General features: G+C 40.6%; 1 protein-coding gene across 1 annotated transcript; it reads left to right on the top strand.

The window, feature by feature from the left end:
* The first annotated feature begins 2,764 nt into the window (after positions 1–2,764).
* On the top strand, positions 2,765–17,768 carry CCT5 (chaperonin containing TCP1 subunit 5). Its single transcript, XM_042465362.1, is given in 12 exon segments — positions 2,765–2,963; positions 2,966–2,985; positions 7,608–7,668; positions 7,773–7,937; positions 9,491–9,689; positions 11,140–11,332; positions 11,521–11,670; positions 12,734–12,853; positions 12,942–13,127; positions 14,155–14,292; positions 16,589–16,769; positions 17,510–17,768. Coding segments are annotated over 12 exon segments (1,623 nt in total). The 5' UTR covers positions 2,765–2,881; the 3' UTR covers positions 17,638–17,768.
* Positions 17,769–19,183: the final 1,415 nt, after the last annotated feature.

Below are 19,183 nucleotides of genomic sequence, written 5' to 3'. Positions count from 1 at the left end.
TTGCAAGCAGGCCACTCAAGGCAAAAGAGATGCTTCCGTCAGATCAGTCCCTCAGTCCTTTGTGAACCAAAAGCTCCTTTTTTAGGTTGAAGGCACTGAATTTTCACGATGTCCTGTTGAACTTCCTTCTGAACAGACTTACATTATTGCAAGGATTAGATTGCATTGCAAGATATTTTACTTCAGCTTTGCCTGCACTGCACTGCGCGATTAAGTGCAGCTTGACCGCTTTAACTGCCATGGTTCAATGCTATGGAATTCTGGGATTTGTAGTTTTGAGAGATATTTGGAGAACTGGTGCAACAACTACAATCCCGGATTCGTGGTGTTATTAAGCGTGTCAAATTGCATTAATTTCTGTAGCGTGGCAATAGCCACTGAGGCAGCAGTTCGCCATCAAAAGCAGCAAAAAAGGCTTGCCTGAGGGTTGTTTTCTTTCACACTGTGATTCCACTGTAGCTGCAATGGCAGCATCCATTGAATCCTGAGTCTGCAGTTTGCTGTTTAGTGCCTTCACGTGTTTCCGACTTTGAGTGCTTTCACATGATTCCAACCTAAAGCCTATCATGGGGGTTTTCTTGGCAAGATTTGTTCAGAGATTTGCCTTTGCCTTCCTCTGAGGCAGAGAGAGTGTGACATATCTAAAGACATGCAGAGGTTTTTCCATATAAAGGAATTCAAACCCTGTTCCCTGAGTCATAGTCCAACCTCAGACCACGTGCAAACACACTCACTCCTTGCAGTTTAGGGAGAATCATGTAGAATTCTAGCATGCCCCCCCCCTTTATTTCAGCCTTTACATCCTTTGTTCATGCTGCCAAGTTTTAACCCTCGACTTATCAGGGTCATATCAAATCCATAATTTTGGCCCAAAACAGCAATCGACTTATACATGAGGTCGACTTATAGTCGAGTATATCAATAGTTACTAGATATTAAATTTTGTGAAGTGGCAGCAAAAAAACCTGGCCAGATCCATTGAATCCTGAGGTTTGCAGTTTGTTTTTGTTGTGTGCAGTCATTTCCATGTGGGTTCTCTTGAAAATTTGTTGAGAGTGCGTTTGCCTCTGCTGAGAGAAGGTCACCTAATGGATTTCCATAACTGAGGCAGGGATTGAACCCTGGTCTCCACAGTGGTAGTCCAAACCCTCAAACCACTACACATTGGCTCCTCACAAAACCAGCCCAAAAGTCAAGAAAGTACAAACTGGAATTTGAAAATCAACTGAAAATGTTTAGGTGGATCCTAGTCTGGGCTGTCAGAGGGGTTAAAGTTGGTGCTTGCCACTGTTCACTACTTCACAGTTTAGTACTACATGCAAACCGGGTCTCAATGTCTTTTTATTATCACTCTATTATTGGCCTGACACTTCCTTGTTTTGTAGTCTGTATGTGAAAGCTTCCATACAGGCATAATGTTGTCTTATGTCCAACAGTTAACGATAGTGGCTTGCACAAGTATTTTTTATATTATTGTTGTTGTTGGTTTATTTTATACCCACCTTCCTCCAGAACAGGGACTCAAGGCGGCTTTTGTGTACACCAAGTTGGTAATTGCCAGCTACATCTACTTCATTTCCAATTATACAAACAGAAGCAGTATGACTTGTTTGCAAGGCACATATGCTGGTGGAAATTAAGACAGGTTGCCTGTGTCTTGCTGAAGCCATGTTCCATTTTAAGAACTTTCTTCGGATATGCATGATGTAGTTAAGAAGGCCAGGGCTTTTCTGAGTGTGGTGTCTGGCTTGCATTTCCCCCGTAAGAAGGTTGCCTAGTACCTAAAACACAGGGCCAAAATCTGAATGAGATTTCAATGCAATACAAAATAGAATATGCAGCTTGATTTGGACTAGACTGGAAATAGATAAGAACTTAAACTGGGATTCTTGAACACACACACGGGAACCAGATTCACTGTGAATCCTAAAAAAGTTTCCTCTGAAGTAATAGGCCACAAAATCTCAGTTAGGAGTAATAGATCTGCTTTAACTGCCCTGGCTCAGTGCTAGGGAATCGGGGAGTTGTAGTTACTGTGGCCCCCGGGCTCTCTGACAGAGAAGGAAACTAACTGTCACTAAAAGTATAGTTCCCAGAATTCCCTAGCATTGAGCCAGAACAGTTTAAAGCAGACTCAAACTGAATTATTTCTGCAGTGTGTTTGGACCATAAACTCTGTTGGCTTATTTCTCAGCAAGGCTACTTCCACACTGCAGAAATAATCCAGATGGATGCCACTTAACTGCCCTGGCTCGTGCTAGGGAATCCTGGGAAACTGTAGTTATTATGCGGCACCAGCACTTTTGACAGAGAAGGCTGTCGAAAAGTAAAGTTCCCTAAACACTGAAGCAAGGCAGTTAAAGCGGTCTGAAACTGGATATTTTCTTTAAGTGTGTTGTGGACCACAGTCCATCTGCCTCAGGGCCGGTTTTACACTGTTAATTAAAGAGTGTAGGATTCATAAAACTGCCATGGTGACATTCTGGATTCCCCAGTTTAAAGAGGAAGTGTGTGTATGTGTGTGTGTGTGTGTGTGTATCCTCACACACACACACACACACAAAATGAGACACCACTCTAATAGAAGAACGTACGGTCTATAATATTCTGAGTTCGCGCATGCGCACTCGGCCGCCTGCCTCCTAGCCTAGAGACCCTCCAGAAGAAGGCTCTTGACGACGCGAGACAGAGACATTCTCGGCGAGAGGGGAGCCACCGCGCATGCGCGTCTGTGCTCGCAGTTGGGCGGTCTCGCGAGACAGATTTAGCGGCGTCGGAATCCCTGCTGGCGCTGTTCACGCGGGGTCCATCCTTTCTCTCTGTTCTTTGCGCCCGTTGGCCGTGTCGTGAGAAGGAGGCCGCCGCCATCATCATCATCATCATGTCTGCCATGGGGACGCTGGCGTTTGACGAGTATGGGAGGCCTTTCCTCATCCTCAAGGACCAGGAGCGGAAGACCCGCATGCCGGCATAGAGGCCCTCAAGGTAGGCAAGAGAGGGGCTTCTTCTTCAGCCGGCTGCCCTCTCTCGCTCCCATCAGCATCGCCAGCCTCCTCCAATATAAGGACTCAAGGCCCAGTCCATTTATAGCCCTAGGTTGGAAGAGACCGCAAGGTGCCCCCAGCCAGCCCCATTCTGCCATGCAGGAACCCCAATCAGCACCCTCCTTTGACAGATGGCCATCCTGACCTGCTTCCTTCGCTGGGCAGCAGAAAACAAGCTCGCTCCCTCCTCAATATGGCATCCCTTCAAGTATTTAAACAGGGCTATCAGTGACCTACTTCTTGTATTTGAGGATCTTGTTTGGTTCTTCATTGGCCCCATACAGAAGGCCAAATAAAGCTGCTTGTGGTCTCTTGGAGGTATGCTGTTTAATGATGCTGCACCCTAAGAATTCCGAAGCTGGCACCAAAGCTGCACTCCAGTGCTTGGAATGGAGTGTGCTTTGGCGACCTCCGGACTCTTAGGACCAGCATCATTAAAGCATACTCTCAAAGAGACACCCAGCAGCTTTATTTTGGCAGTCTGTAACGCCATTGTTGCCCCTTCCTAGTTGCATCTACACTTAGGCTTGATGCAGCTTCGCACCAGTTTAATTGCCATGGTTCCATCCTGCGAATCGTAGGGTTTAATTACACCTACAGTCTTGGCAAAGAAACTAAACACAGGTCCCAAAACCACAGAATGGAAATATAGCACTAAAATGATGTCAAAACCTCATACTACTGTATTTCTACACGTATGCACTTAAGTCTCTTTAGCAATGTCCTATTTTTTTAGCTTTTCTCCTGCTCTTTTTTGCTTTAAGAGTCCCATCGAAAGGCAAACGCAGGCAGTATAAAATATCATAGAATCGTAGAGTTGGAAGGACACTAGGGCCACCAGTCCAACCCCCTGCCAGGTAGAAATCCAAATCAAAGCACCCTGACAGATGGCCATCCAGCCTCTGTTTAAAGACCTCCAAGGAGAGACCTATAACCCTCCGAGGGATTGCATTCCATTGTCGAACACCCTACTGTCAGGAAGTTCCTCCTAATGTTCAGGTGGAATCTCTTTTCCTGCAGCTTGCATCCATTGTTCCGGTCCTGTTCTGGAGCAGCAGAAAACAAGTTGCTCCCTCTTCAATAGACATCCCTTCAATATTTAAACAGGGCGATCATATCCCCTCTTAACCTTCTTTTCTGCAGGCTAAACATCCCCAGCTCCCTAAGTCGTTCCTCATAGGGCATGGTTTCCAGACCCTTCACCATTTTTGTCGCCCTCCTTTGACCGCTCCAGTTTCTCAATGTCCTTTCTGAATTGTGGCGCCAGAACTGGACACAATATTCTAGGTGGGGCCTGACCAGAGAGAATCAGTGGCACTATTACTTCTCTGATCTAGACACTTACTTCTATTGATGCAGCCTAAAATAGCATTGGCCTTTTTAGCTGCCGCCACACACTGTCACTCATGTTCAACTTGTGGTCTACTTGACTCCCAGATCCCTTTCACTGTAGTCTCATTCAGCCAGGTGTCCCCCATCCTATATCTGTGCATTTCATTTTTCCGCCCTAAGTGCAATACCTTACACTCTCCCGTGTTGAATTTCATTTTGTTAGCTTTGGCCCAGCTTTCTAGTCTATTCAGGTCATTTTGAATTTTGATCCTGTCCTCGGGGGTATTAGCTATTCCCCCTAATTTGGTGTCATCTGCAAATTTGATAAGTATGCTCCTAATTCTGTCATCCAGTCATTGATAAAGATGTTGAATAGCACTGGGCCCAGGACAGAGCCCTGTGGGACCCCACTGGTCACTTCTCTCCAGATAAGGAGCCATTGTTGAGCACCCTTTGGGTCGGCCGGTCAACCAATTACAGATCCATTAACAGTTTCCTTTGTCTAGCCACCATTTTACAAGCTTGTTTGCAAGAATGTCATGGGAACTTGTCAAAGGCCTACTGAATCAAGATATACATAATCCACAGCATTCCCTTCATCTACCAAGCTGGTAATTTATCAAGAAAGAGATAGTTGTTTGGCATGACTTGTTTCTCTGAAACCCATGTTGACTTTTTGTGATTATGGATTGCCTTCTAGATGTTCACAGACTCTCTGTTTATGATCTGCTCCAGAATCTTTCCTAGTACTGATGTCAGACTAACTGGACGATATTGTTGGGATCCTTCTTTTTTCCCCTTTTTGAAGATGGGACAACGTTTGGCCTCCCCATCGGCTGGGATTCTCCTGTTTTGCAGGAGTTTTCAAAGATTATGGCCAATGGCTCCGATATAACTTTCCCAGTTCTTTTAATACCGGGGTGGAGTTCATCTGGTCCCGGAGACTTAAATTCATTTAGATAATAAGGTGTTTCCTCACTATCTCTTTACTCTTATTCTGACTGAAATCCCCTATCTGTCCTCTGCTCCATTATCCTCAGGTTGAGGACCCTTTGCCTTTTTGAGAAGACTGAGGCAAAGAAGTGTTGAGTAATTCTGCCCTTTTCTCTGTCTTCTGTAGCATTTTGCCATCTCTCCACGCAGTGGCCCTACCGTTTCTTCTCTTCTTCCTTTTGCTGCAGACATTCCAAAAAGCCCTTTTTTATTGTTCTAATCTCTCAACAGCCTGAGTTCATTCGCGCTTTGGTTTTCTGACTTTACCCCTACACATGCCTGCTATTTCTTTGAATCCTTTTTTGTGATTTCCCCTTTTTCCATTTCTTAACATTTCCGTTTCAAACTTAGCTCGGTTGAAAGTTCCTTAGTCCATCCATCTGGTTTCTTGATACACCTCCCGTTTTTCTTTCTCACTGGACTGGTTGAAATTGTGCCTTCAGTAATCTCCCTTTTGGAGAAAGTGTAGGCCTGCGCACAGATGTTGCTGGGAGTTTTTATGGAACTTAGTGATGCTGTTACTCTGGGCTATGTCAAAATAAATGGCCCGCCTTACAGGGCTTTTGCATGGATGGCTTTAAGGAAGACAGTAGATCACCATGAGTAGATTGGAAAATAGTCTTAACTTAATACAGTGGGACCAGTCGTGATACAAATACCGAGGTTCGAAATTTTCGGGAGTACGAAAAAACCCATAGGAAAACAGTGTCCGGTTCGAATGTTTTTTCGGTTAACGAAAAAACTTTGGTGCTTTTTTCGGCTTTTTTCGCACGGAATCGCGGCTTTTCCTCCCCATTAGCGCTATGGCATCGGCTTACGAAGGCTTTTCGGGTTACGAACGGTGCAACGGAACGATTAATTTCGTTAACCCGAGGCACCACTGTACTGTTTTACCAGCTTTGATCTCTTAATCAGAGTGTGGCAAGAGTGTGGCTCTTGGTTGCACACGTTTTGGTGCCAAAGCGTTGCTGATCCCCACCTTTTAAGGCGTTTTTTCTACTGAATATGACCAAGGACCCCCAACACTTCAATTGTGGGCAGTTTGGGCTTCATCAAGGCATCAAAAAAACCCAAAATCCCTCAAAGGTTAAAAATTGGATGAATAGGCCAAAGGGTGGTTGGAAGATCTTCATGTCACTTCAAACGACCGGGGTGGGCTGTGAAGGGAACCGAAGAGCCTGAGTTCTAGTCAGTGAATATAATAGTAATGCCCATGCCATTCGTTTTCTATGGTATGTTGTGAAGGCTGCATAGTGAAGAAGGTAAGGGAGAAATAAAGTGAATTCGATATATAATCCTGAGAATGGGTCTGTGGACTCTTAAACAGACAAATAGAGATGACTGCTCATCACTAAAGTTTGAAATCTTGATGCATTAACAAAGACAAGAGATTCTTCGCTCCTTAGCATGGTCATGTTGATCAAGACTGTTGGGAGTTGTAGTTTCCAAACATCTGAATGGATCAGGTTGAGAAAGGCATGTCTAAGCTGACTGTTCATTATTCGCTTGCGAAGTAAGGCAAGAAAATAGTTTGCCGTGCGTTATGATCGGATATTCTCCTTTTAGGAATTTACTATAGCTTTTAAAAAGTTTAATAATAGTTAAATAATGTCCCAATTGATTAATCTCTCAAAATGCAACAATAGCCAAATGCAAAACAAAGTAACAGCCGCTTACTAAAATGCTGTCACTAGAGTGATCCCATATTAATTAAATTATTAGATTCCAGAATGTAGGATAATGATGGGATCTAACATCTTATGTAAGATTTTCCTTATATTTGGAGAAGTATAGTACGTCTTTATATACCTTTTAATTCTTTCAATGGTGTTCCACGAATAACATTCTCACACACATGTTAATTGTATAAAGAAAAAGAGTAATTCTTCCAAAAATGATGGCATCGTGTCCGTGATTTTTAAGCAAAGTGGTTTAAACAAAGCTAACTTTTATTTAATGAAGGTATAGTTAAATTGGACATTTCAGTAGTGTTACAGCACCAGCACAACATAACCCCAATATAGCCCTTGGTTCCTTTCTAACAGGACAAGGATTTTTGGGGTGCAGGTGAGGAGGTGAGATCACCAATCAATTCCATCGATAGAAGCAGTTCTGTAAACATATGTGCTTTGGTTTTCAGGCTTAAATTTGTTAGAATGAAGACACAGTGTTGCCTTGTACTGATAACTATGACTGAACAATACTGTCATGTTAATTCTGTTGCTGTGTTTCTTATAGTCTCATATAATGGCAGCCAAGGCAGTAGCCAATACACTCAGAACTTCACTTGGGCCCAATGGTAAGTGTAATGATTTTATGCTGTAAACATATAAGCTTCTGCATACTTAGTTTTTCCCCCCCTCCTATTTATACTGATACTTAACTGTTCAAATTTTGTTTTAGGCCTTGATAAAATGATGGTTGACAAGGATGGTGAAGTAACTGTGACAAATGATGGTGCCACTATTTTGAATATGATGGATGTTGATCATCAGATTGCTAAACTTATGGTTGAACTGGCAAAATCTCAGGATGATGAGATTGGGGATGGAACCACAGGGGTTGTTGGTAAGATTACCTGAGTCTCTTATTACAGATTTTGTAACCTCAAAGATGAATTCATGTTGGCTATAAAATACACTATACAGTGGGGCCTCCACATACGCGGACTTTTTTAAAGCGGCTTTGAGCGTATGCGCTCAAGCCGCTGAGCGCGGAAGGGGCGGCGCGTCACATTCAGTTGAATGGGCGCGCGCGCCTGTTGTGCCACACGCGCGCCTGTTGCACCCCACACACCTCTGCGCCGCCATGCACGAGCCCCATTGTTTACAATGGGGCTCGAGCATAGGCGGAAATCGCCATACGCGGCGGGATCCGGAACGGATCCCCCGCATATGGCGAGGTTCCACTGTATAGTTATTTATTATTTCATTTACACCTCACCTGTCTCCCTGCATAGGACCCAAAACGGCTAAGCATTGCCATAATTGGTAGGAATTATTAAGGACTGTCATAAATTATGTGAAATTTTGGTTGTTATAGTAGATTTATGTGCATAGTTATAAAAAGGAGGAAAGTAAGGGGATTAAAAAGGGATGTGGTACCACCATTAAGACTGCTTTTAATTTTAACATGAGCTTTTGTGGATACAAACCCACTTCTTCACATGCAGTACAAAATGATATTAAGGCCTCAGCTATAGTTTTTTGTATATGAGGGACTAGAATGAAAAAGAATGGAGCCGTTTTAGAAATGTCCAATGTATTGTGTAAAATAGAATTGACACTAGTTGCTCAGTCACAGTAGATGCATTTTGTCTGTGCACCTGTGTTTGAAAGCATTTTGTGTAACTTTATCTTGTTTCAAATGAAACTTGGTTATGTCAACAAACTTTTATTTGTTAATAACAGCTAATTAAAAGTTTAAAAGTCCTAAATTGAAATGAATAGACTGTGTGTCCTACACAGAGACTTAAGAAACGTCAATAAACTTACCATGAGTAGAATATTTTAGTTAGTTATTCCAACCTTTTACCAGCAAAAGTCTTATAAATACTTACTTAGCTATTTACTTGCAGCAGGCAAGAGATCGTTGTGATCATAGTGAAAGATATTTTGATAAAACTGGAAGCTTTGTCTTCATCTTTAACCCCCCCCCCCCTTTCATGGATATCATGCAGACATTTCCTATGAACTTGTGCTTGTAGGTGTATTACTAAAAAGTTTCTTGAATTCATTTGCAGACCTAGATGTACAGTTCAAGAACTGAAAGTTGACTCTATCAGATTTTATCAATAAAAATATACAGTGGTGCCCCGGGATACGAATGCGCCGCCTTACGAAATTTCCGGGTTACGAAAAAAACCCATTAAAAAAAACTGTTCCGGGTTACGAAGGTTATTTCGGGTTACGAAAAATTTTTTGGTGCTTTTCGGCGCTTTTTCGCACGAAATCGCGGCTTTTCCCCATTAGCGCCTATGGCATTTCGGCTTGCGAATGCTTTTCGGGTTACGAAAGCGGCGGCGGAACGAATTAATTTCGTAACCCGAGGCACCACTGTATTGGGAAGACAAATCTGCCTATGCAGAAACAAAAATTTTCATTATGATTTGGCTTCTCCAGTTCTTGCAGGTGCTTTATTGGAACAGGCGGAGCACTTACTGGATCGTGGTATTCACCCTGTGAGAATAGCAGATGGTTATGAACAGGCTGCTCGTGTTGCTATTGACCACCTGGACCAAATTGGTGACAGTTTTCCTGTTGATCCAGAGAATACTGAGCCTCTCATTCAGACAGCAAAGACAACTCTGGGCTCTAAAGTGTATGTATATGTTTGTTTTTGAAATAATTCTGGGAAGTGTACAGTCTTAAAGAGACATCCATGTTCATTCTCTTGTGAGAATAGACTAAATGTGAAACCAGGCTTAATTCTCATTATACTTTTCATTGCTTTTTTTTTTTAAGTAGTTTCTTCCAGAAACAACATCAAATTGATGTATGTTCTGTCTTTGTTATGATAAACTCAGTGAGTTAGGTCAAACACACTTTATAAAAATGCATCTACTAAAAATTCAGAGAATTTGCTTGATCACCTGTTGCTGGTGAGGACAGGTGATAAAACAGTAAAAAAACAACAACACTGCTCTCTAGTCCCTTCTACTGTAACTTAAAAAGGCACCAGCACCCCCAGCAATGCTGCCTCTTAGTTGTACCACTTATGAGAATGAATGTAGGCTCTAAACATACAAGTGATGTCTATCCTTGTCTCCTCTTTCTCGCCCGTCCTGTAAATTGTGACAGTGAGGGTCACAGAGAGGATGTGGAAGTCTCTGAGTGGTATAGTGGTAGGTGAGCCCAACCTTGTCTTCCATGCTTCTAACCAAGAGCCCAATCAAGAAGAGACCATGGCCTTTCCCCTCCACAATAAAGACTGGACAAGTGATGGTTGCAGTTGCTCTGCCTAGGCAGGTGTACCTGCTCATATGCTCTCTCTCTTCGTACGATAAAACAGTGATGGTATAAGAAGGAGGGAGGAAACTAAAGTGGGTTGTAATCTTTGGAGGAAATGTCACGCTGGTCTGTTAATTCAGTCTCTTGCTGTGTGGTGTAATCAAAAGGATTGACCTGATGGCACATTCTCTACCACTGCCACTCAGTAGAATGGTATTGATGAGCAAGTGAGAAGATGAGGTAGCAGCTTCTTTCCATTACCAGCCATCTGTGCCATGCTGCCCAAAAAGGAGAGTGAGTAGCTAACAGTGGCTGTTTTAAGTTTTTGTCTAGTGGCTCAGTCCTAACTGCAAGAGTGCTCACAGCAAGAAAGAGACACAAGGTGTAAGCAGATACTTCCTTTCTTCATTTATTTATGTGCTGTCCTTGCCATCCTTGGAAGTGGCAGAGCTCAGAAGAGGGTATGCTACTTGGAGGGATGGTTCCCAGGAGCTTCCTGACTAAGGGAACTCCTAGTGGGTAGGCAGATGAGACTGCTGCCTACTGTTGATCTCTCTCCCTATCAGCAAAAACTGCTGATCAGTTGCTTTTCCTTCAGAATAAATGTAAATGCATTAAGCATGCTTTTTTTAAAAAAATGCTTAAAGTAATGTGTACTTTGTCCCTAAGACTAATGTGAGTTGCCCTCAAAGTGTTTTGGAGATCTCGTCCGATTTAGTAAGATTGCCTGGTTGGCAAGGTTGCATCCTACACCATTTTATCTTCCTTATTTTTGTTGTATTACCTGAGTAAGCTGAAATAAGTCTTTTTTTCTTCTTCAGAATTAACCGTTGCCACAGACAAATGGCAGAGATAGCTGTAAATGCAGTCCTAACTGTGGCAGATATGGAACGCAGAGATGTTGATTTTGAGCTCATAAAAGTTCAAGGCAAAGTGGGTGGTAGACTGGAAGATACCCAGCTAGTTAAAGGTGTGATTGTGGATAAAGACTTCAGCCATCCACAGATGTCTAAAGTGAGTGATCCTTTTTTACTAATTGGATATGTACTTGTAAAAAAACTTGATTTCTGTGTTGATGTTGTACTTCATCAACTTTCTTGTTTATTAAAAAATAAATGCATTTTTGGTGGGAAAGATTAATATGTAAACATTAAAATTAGAAAGTTTATTGCCTGTTTAAAATGTAGCTTTTATTCCACCAGGAAGTTAAAGATGCTAGAATTGCAATTTTGACCTGCCCATTTGAGCCCCCGAAGCCAAAAACAAAACATAAGCTTGATATTGCATCTGTGGAAGACTACAAGGCATTGCAGCAGTATGAAAAGGATAAGTTCAATGAAATGGTGCAACAGGTTAGAATGCTGTTGATTTGTTTTAATATGCATGCATGTTTAACTAACGATTTTTGGACATTGCAATAAAAACCAGTATTTATTTATTTATTTTATTGCAAGGATTTAAATCCCACCTGTCTTTGACAGTGGGATTCAAGGCAAGGATCTGTTTCATATCAGTGTTCTTGCCAGTGGAGTCCCAGTAATAATTTTACTGGATAAATGATTATTGAATTCAGTTCAGCTTGAATTTAAACTTGTCTACCCCAAGTATTCAAATTCTGCATCAAGACAAGTTGATTTCCTTAACTCATACACAGTGTGTGATTTGGATACAACAATAATTTTGATTTTGCTAGTTGCAGGGGAGAGGAATATAGTCTATACAGCACACAACTTCTTGCATCAAACAATAATAGAAGCAATTGAAACTTACATTAAAGTTTAAAGTTAGTCTACTTCAGTGCTAATATGAGGCTTATGCCCTGTCTGTACGAGCCAGGATACTCTGGGGGGAAGCCCAGAGTATCCTGGCCGTAGAGCTGCCACAACTTCTCATTACCTTCCCTCTGTTTCTGTACTGGTGTGGCTGTCGACATAGGTGTGCCGCTTAGCTGCCCAGCATCTTTGCTGTGAGTTGCTTGCTTCTGAAGTCTGAACAAAAAGCCTAACAACAATCACATGGTTGAGCACTTTGTTCTGACCTCAGAGTGAGTGACATGGTTGATGCTCTGGACAGCTCAGCAGCACTACTGTGCAGACAGCAGGTGTGCTCTAGATATTCCCAGAGGATCTAGAGTAAGAGGTAATGTTTTCAAAATTTGCATTAAGGATGTTATATCCCATTTCTGGTGCTGGTCATCATCCAGACTATTTGCACCAGAACTGTAGTTTAGGCCATGCATCTTCCAAACAGGCAGTTCAATAATGTCAGAATATAGTCTGGGAGTACTTTGGTTAGTGGACTGAAGTGGCTGTAGACCATTTATTATTGTGTATAAAGGGCCTTCTGCAAGCAGTCCTTGATATTTTTTAAAGGAATAGCCAGGACAAAAGTAAAACAAATATTGTGTATCTTTAGATCAAAGACACTGGTGCAAACCTAGTCATTTGCCAGTGGGGATTTGATGATGAGGCCAATCACTTGCTGCTTCAGAATGAGTTGCCTGCTGTTCGCTGGGTTGGTGGCCCAGAAATAGAGGTAAGTATGAATTCTTCCCTAATACCTTTTAAGTTTCTTGTGTTGAAGATTTCTATTCCTTCTCATGGCGTTATGTGGTTATTTTCAGTTGATTGCCATTGCAACTGGAGGCCGCATTGTACCTCGTTTCTGTGAGCTCACCCCTGAAAAACTAGGATTTGCTGGCGTTGTGAGAGAAATGTCATTTGGAACAACAAAAGACAAAATGCTTATAATTGAACAATGTCAGAATTCCAGAGCTGTTACTATCTTCATTAGAGGTGGAAATAAAATGGTGAGTTAATTTCATTGTGTAGCTTGTTGGTCAGTTCTTTTCCAAATTGTTAAAATATTTTCACATTTTTGATTTGATTTGCCATAATATGAATTCCTTCATCATTGTAAGAACAAGTTAATTAATTTGTATGAATGTGCCGTTATTAACCTTATAAATTGGCAACCTAAGAAAAATATTTAAAGTTCAGGAAAAGTTCAGGGCAGAACATTAGAGACTTCAGAGCTGGATTATTTGTATAATTAGTATGCTGTCCTTTTTCAATTAATTTAGGGGAATGATCAGCAGAGAAAGTGTGACGGGGTGCTTAACAAAGAAATGTTCAGTTGGATGTGCCACTTTCATTGAAAGCACATCTGTTCCCTTGCTGTTTACTCTGTTGAAGTATATTGGTGCAGTTATGCATGAAGTTTGTAGGAATTCAAGAACATGTATTCTCTGCTGGAACAGAAATTTAATTGGGAGTAACCAGGACTGTGACTATAAAATTAGGCCCAAAGAGGTAAATGTCACAGATGATTACACTGAGCATCTGTAGGCATAGTGATAATGGTAACAACAATAATAGCCTTAATGGTAACTAGTGTTGTAATTTTAATATGTAATGCATGTATATTGAGTTGTCATTTCCCTTTGTAGATCTCAACAAGAATGTCAAGTTGATTCTTTTCTGATAGTGTTGAGTAAAAGTGAGCTTCACCTCTGTTTCTGCATACTTTTACTACAGTTCATCCCACATAATTGTAGTGGGTTCCTTGACACACATATACCTCAGTGTAGATCTTCTGGGCTTACACTTCTGTACGGAAGATTACAGCTCCATTACCTTAGGAACATGATTGAATTTGAAGCCATTAAGGGAATGAAAAGCTAATTCTAAATGAGTAGGCATGGTCAGATGATACTTTAAATTGTTTATGCAGTACCTAGTTTGAAGGCATGGCTTCTAGGCTTTTCTGTTTTCCTTGGCAACATTGGTAAAAAAAAAAAATCATATTCTAAACATCTGTTTGATTTCTACAATTAGATAATTGAAGAAGCTAAGCGGTCACTTCATGATGCATTGTGTGTAATCAGGAATCTTGTTCGTGACAACCGTATCGTTTATGGAGGGGGTGCTTCTGAAATTTCCTGTGCATTGGCTGTTAGTGAAACTGCAGACAAGGTAAAAAAAAACACACACACACACAGATACAGAGGTGAAAATAGTTTTATATTGCACTGGCCAATTTTTCATTAAACAGCTCCAGAATCTCCAGTGTTAAAATGCTGCACTGCAAATTTAATTTTTCCTGCGCTGAGGGTTTATGGTGAAGTACCTGGAAACAGAAGCACCTTATTTGCATCAGCATATGCTTAGTCACAAAAGTTCTAGGCTCATGGGAGTGATATGGTGGATTGTTCCATGGGGGCTTTAAAGCTATAATTAACAGTTATTATTATTGTTTAATTACAGTTAATATAACATTTTATTGAATTTCTTATGGTTAATTTCTTAAGTCTAAAAACAAATCATTTCGCTTTTATTAATGTTGAGGGTTTCTCCTGTTTGCTTGTTGCTCCAACTGGCAAAAGCATAATACACTGTAATATTTTTGGCTTCAAGTCACCTGTTAACATATGATACCCTAAATCTCAAGGTTTTCTTAGGCAGGGAGTTCTTAGAGATGGTTTTCCATTGCCTCATACGTAGCCTTCTATATCAGATGACGTCTGGTGTCAGCAGGATTGTTAGACCTTAAACAATACTGAGGAAGTTCCTTCAGGTGCTCCTTATATTCAGGACCTTGAAACTCCTTTAGTAATGAAAAATTAAATTGAAAAGTATAGATAAATACACTTTTAATATATGAAACTTGACAATTTTATGCCCAAGCAAGTTTATATATAATGCATTTTATACTACAGTAATAAAGTGAAAGTCAATCTGTAGAGAGTACTGATATTTCATTTTTTTAATTTGTGCTACTGAAAGTTAGGTTTCTCTGGGGGAAAAAATTCTTCCATGACTTTAAATCAGAAATTTTGGTCCAAACCACACTGCAGAAATAATCCAGTTTGAGACCGCTTGAACTGCCTGGCTTAGTGCTAGGGAATCCTGGGAATTGTAGTTCATTGTGGCACCAGAGCTCTCTGACAAAGAAGGCTAAATGTCTCACAACACTACAGTTCCCAGAAATTCCTAGCATTAAGCCAGGGCAGTTAAAGTGATCTTAAACTGGATTATTTCTGCATTGTGTTTTGGACCTTTACCTCTCTGCTTACCCACAGAATCTTGTTATTTAATCCCATGTATGCTAAAAGGCTAGTCATTGTAGTGTAGTATAGACTTTGGATCATAGAGAGTTTTCACATCTATCCTCTTCCATGAATTTGAGTGAGTTACATTAACTGTGGCTTGCAGGCTGCACACAGCCACAGAGCTGTTTTGTGGTCACAATGCCCCCCCCCCCGAGGTTGTTATTGTTGTTGTTTTGTTACTTGCTGTAGAATGCCCCCAAATGCACTTTAGAGATGTGGAGAGTATTTCCATCATATTTGAACCCCCAACCCACCACATTGCACATTTTCCAATAAAATTTTCTCTGAAATGCTCCAAATATTCCACTAGGGGGCATGAGATACATTTCCATCACATTTAATTTATTGTTAGTATATATTTATTTAGTTTAGTTTAAGCCCAGGAGAGGCCTCTTTGAAACCCAGAACATCATGAAAATCTCCCCATACTCACTAGAGACATTTGAGGGCATATTTTTTGTCTGTTAGAGAGCAAATGTAGCACTTAACCTTTCACAGTTGCCCACCTCTGCATTAGACCCATGCATTTCTCTCTCCCCCTCCCCGCAGCCTTCGTGCTCTTTCATGGGGATTGTGGGTGGCACTCTGGGCTCCCTAGAAGGTGGATAAATAACACTTATTGTCCCCTTGAGTCCAGTGCTGGAGAAAAAGCAGGATATAAATTAAATAACGAATATAAAAAGTCTAAATAGGGTTGCCAAATTTATGTCATGTATCATATCAGGCTTAAATGGGGGAGGGGGGGGGTGTTCATAGGGAAAACGCAAGCATATTTATTGTAGTTTAAGTCTTTTTGCAGCAATAGTTAATATGGTACAAAAACTTGTCAAATCTGCTTCCTTTTTGAATTGGAGATTGTGGATGTGAGTGTTTACTTTGGGTTAGGTTAATTAGAAAAGAATAAATTTCCTTTGACTAAAGTATCTGTGCTTTCTAAAGAAAGTAACTGAAACTTTGAAGAATATATATGTTAAATGGTGTAGTAGAGCAAAGCATTATGCAGTTAAGTATTATATGGGTTGTAGGTTTTTGTGAAGAAATTTTTGTAGTCAGGGTTTAAATTACCTTTTTAAACATGCACTTGTGTATTGATCAGTTAAATCATAAAATAGAACTTCTTCTCAGGCATTTTTGCAGAATTTCTCTACTTGGTATTCTAGTGCCCATCGCTGGAGCAGTATGCCATGAGGGCTTTTGCTGATGCCCTAGAAGCTATTCCAATGGCACTTGCTGAGAATAGTGGTATGAGTCCCATCCAAACAATGACAGCAGTGCGAGCTCGGCAAGTGAAAGAAAACAACCCTGCTTTGGGTATTGATTGTTTACGCAAAGGGACGAATGGTAAGAAGTTCGTTATACTAACAGTGCTGCTTTTGTTTTCACATACTGTACATGGCAATGAATACAGTGCAATTTTATAACATACGCAATTATGTATGCTAATACAGGCAGCCTCTTAATTATCCTTTTTTGCCTTTTCATCTTACAAAAGAAGACTTTTCAGTTTGATTTAGTAAAAGACTCCAACCCTGTTGAGCCATCACATTCGAGGGTGGGGTTTGTACCAGACTGTGTATTTTACCTTTCAGATCTTCTTAGATCTTCAGTTGTAACAATTACTGTTTAGAACGCTTAGGGTAGATAAATTTTCTGGAGTCCAAAAAACAATCTGTAGTTCTAAGTTGTTTCTCCTTATTTTATTCATAAAGAATAAAAGAATTGTCTCCAGCAGGGTTTTTTAAATATAAATCTCCCCAGGTCCATTTTTGTGGCCTCTAGGGCTGCCCAGGAGTAAAAGAAATTGCTGTAAAATGCCCACTAGAGTGGTTGGGGAGGCATTTTTGCCATGTTATTTCCCCTAACTATTTTAAGCAAATGGCCTTTAAACTGTATTTAAAAACTACAGTACAGCCCTCAACATGCTAGCCACATAGGCAGATAGTTGGGAATGGGGGTCGGGGGGGTCAGAGTGTTGTGTTTTTCTTGTATTTGTGTTGGCAATCCATGCTTTTATTTTGATATATTTGAATATAAATTTATTTAAATTTAAATAATATATATTTACATTTATCTCTTGGCAGATATGAAGGAACAGCATGTCATAGAAACATTAATTGGCAAAAAGCAGCAGATCTCTCTAGCTACTCAGATGGTTAGAATGATTCTGAAGATTGATGACATTCGCAAGCCGGGTGAATCTGAAGAATAAAAATATAAACCCTAAAGTGAAATTTTAAGTGGCAGCAGCAACAGGGCTCCCATTTTGTTTTCTTCTTTTGTGTAATCTACTTTTGTTATACTAATTTAGATCAATAAATCACTATTGTGGTTTCAGTCCTATTTCAAAAGCTTCATTGTGTGTTTTTGTAATGTATCTTGTATTTAAGTAGTCCTTTATAAACTGGGCCTATGGAACAACAAAAGTTCCTGTTGTTCATACTCTTTAAGCTTATTACAGTCTACTATCCTCATGTTGTTCTTACTAAAATCAGTGTGATTTATGTTAGTTCTGATTTGTTCCTGATTTTGGATCTTGGGGTTGTATTTAGTAGAAACTAAAAACTGAAAGTTATAAACTTAAAATCAGAGTGCTCATGGAACAGGAATTTCTGGACTAGGTTATTAGTGATATTTGGGGCCCTCTTTCTGCCTATATTCCTGTAATATTGATACTTTGCCTGATCTTGTGGGATTGCATATGAACAATGTGATACATGGGAACCTAAGCCAATAATTGTGATGGTCAGGCCATATGAATTCAAGGTGGTAAATATTGTTACTGCCTCCTTGCATAGACCAGGGCTAGGGAAAGTGCTGCCCACATGGCCCCATTTTGCAGGAAACTTCAAAGCCAACATACCATTTTTTAAAGAATAAGGGTAACTTTTGCCCTGAAAGATTGAAATGGCTTAAGCCTTAAAACTTCCCCCAAAGACCGTAAGTCTCCCGCTCTTCAAAAAAGCAAAAACAAACCCTAAACCCCAGAGTAATCAGCCAAAACCAAACCAAACCATTTCCTATTGCGATAGTGCACCCCCCCCCCCCCATCCCCAGGGGAGTGCAGGAGTAGGAAATGGCTCCTACCCTCTTTTTAACTTCCTGCCTCTGCTCTAGGCTCTGCTCAACTAATCAACTTGTAAGTTTGGAGATTCTTGCCAGACAAGTTCTTGACATAGTTTTAAACTTTGAAAGCTTGCTGTACTGGAAATTATATGGAGGAGCCATGGCTTACTGATGAAGCACATGTTCTACATTTAGGAAGGCTTCTTTTCAGAGTTGCAGAAGTTGTTTCTGTTGTGTCTAGTTAGGCTATTGGAAAGAATGACCCAGAAAGGCCTGACTGGAGAGTCACTGTCTCAGTTGGAATAAATAGTGCTAGACTAGATGAACTAAGAGTCTAACTCAGCATAAATCAGCTGTATATATTCATACTTGTATAGCGTCCTTGTTTTGATTCCCTGGTTGCTACTGGGGGCACAGACTTATTCTACAGTACAGAGTTGGCCTTTCTGGTGCAATGCAGATACAGATCTAGTCTGTCTTACTGAAAAACCTGGGGCCTGAAGTGTTTTGGATATTGCAGGGTTTTAGATTTTGGAATACCTATATTTGCATATACATACATAATGAGATATTTTAGAGATGAGACCCAAGTTTAAACTCAGTTCATTTATGTTTCATACATACCTTATACACATAGCCTGAAGACAATTTTATACAATGTTTTAAATAATTTTGTGCCTGAAACGAAGTTT

Source organism: Sceloporus undulatus, chromosome 4 (assembly GCF_019175285.1).
Source record: "Sceloporus undulatus isolate JIND9_A2432 ecotype Alabama chromosome 4, SceUnd_v1.1, whole genome shotgun sequence".
Lineage (NCBI taxonomy): Eukaryota > Metazoa > Chordata > Lepidosauria > Squamata > Phrynosomatidae > Sceloporus > Sceloporus undulatus.
This window is presented reverse-complemented; position numbering and strand designations above follow the sequence as displayed.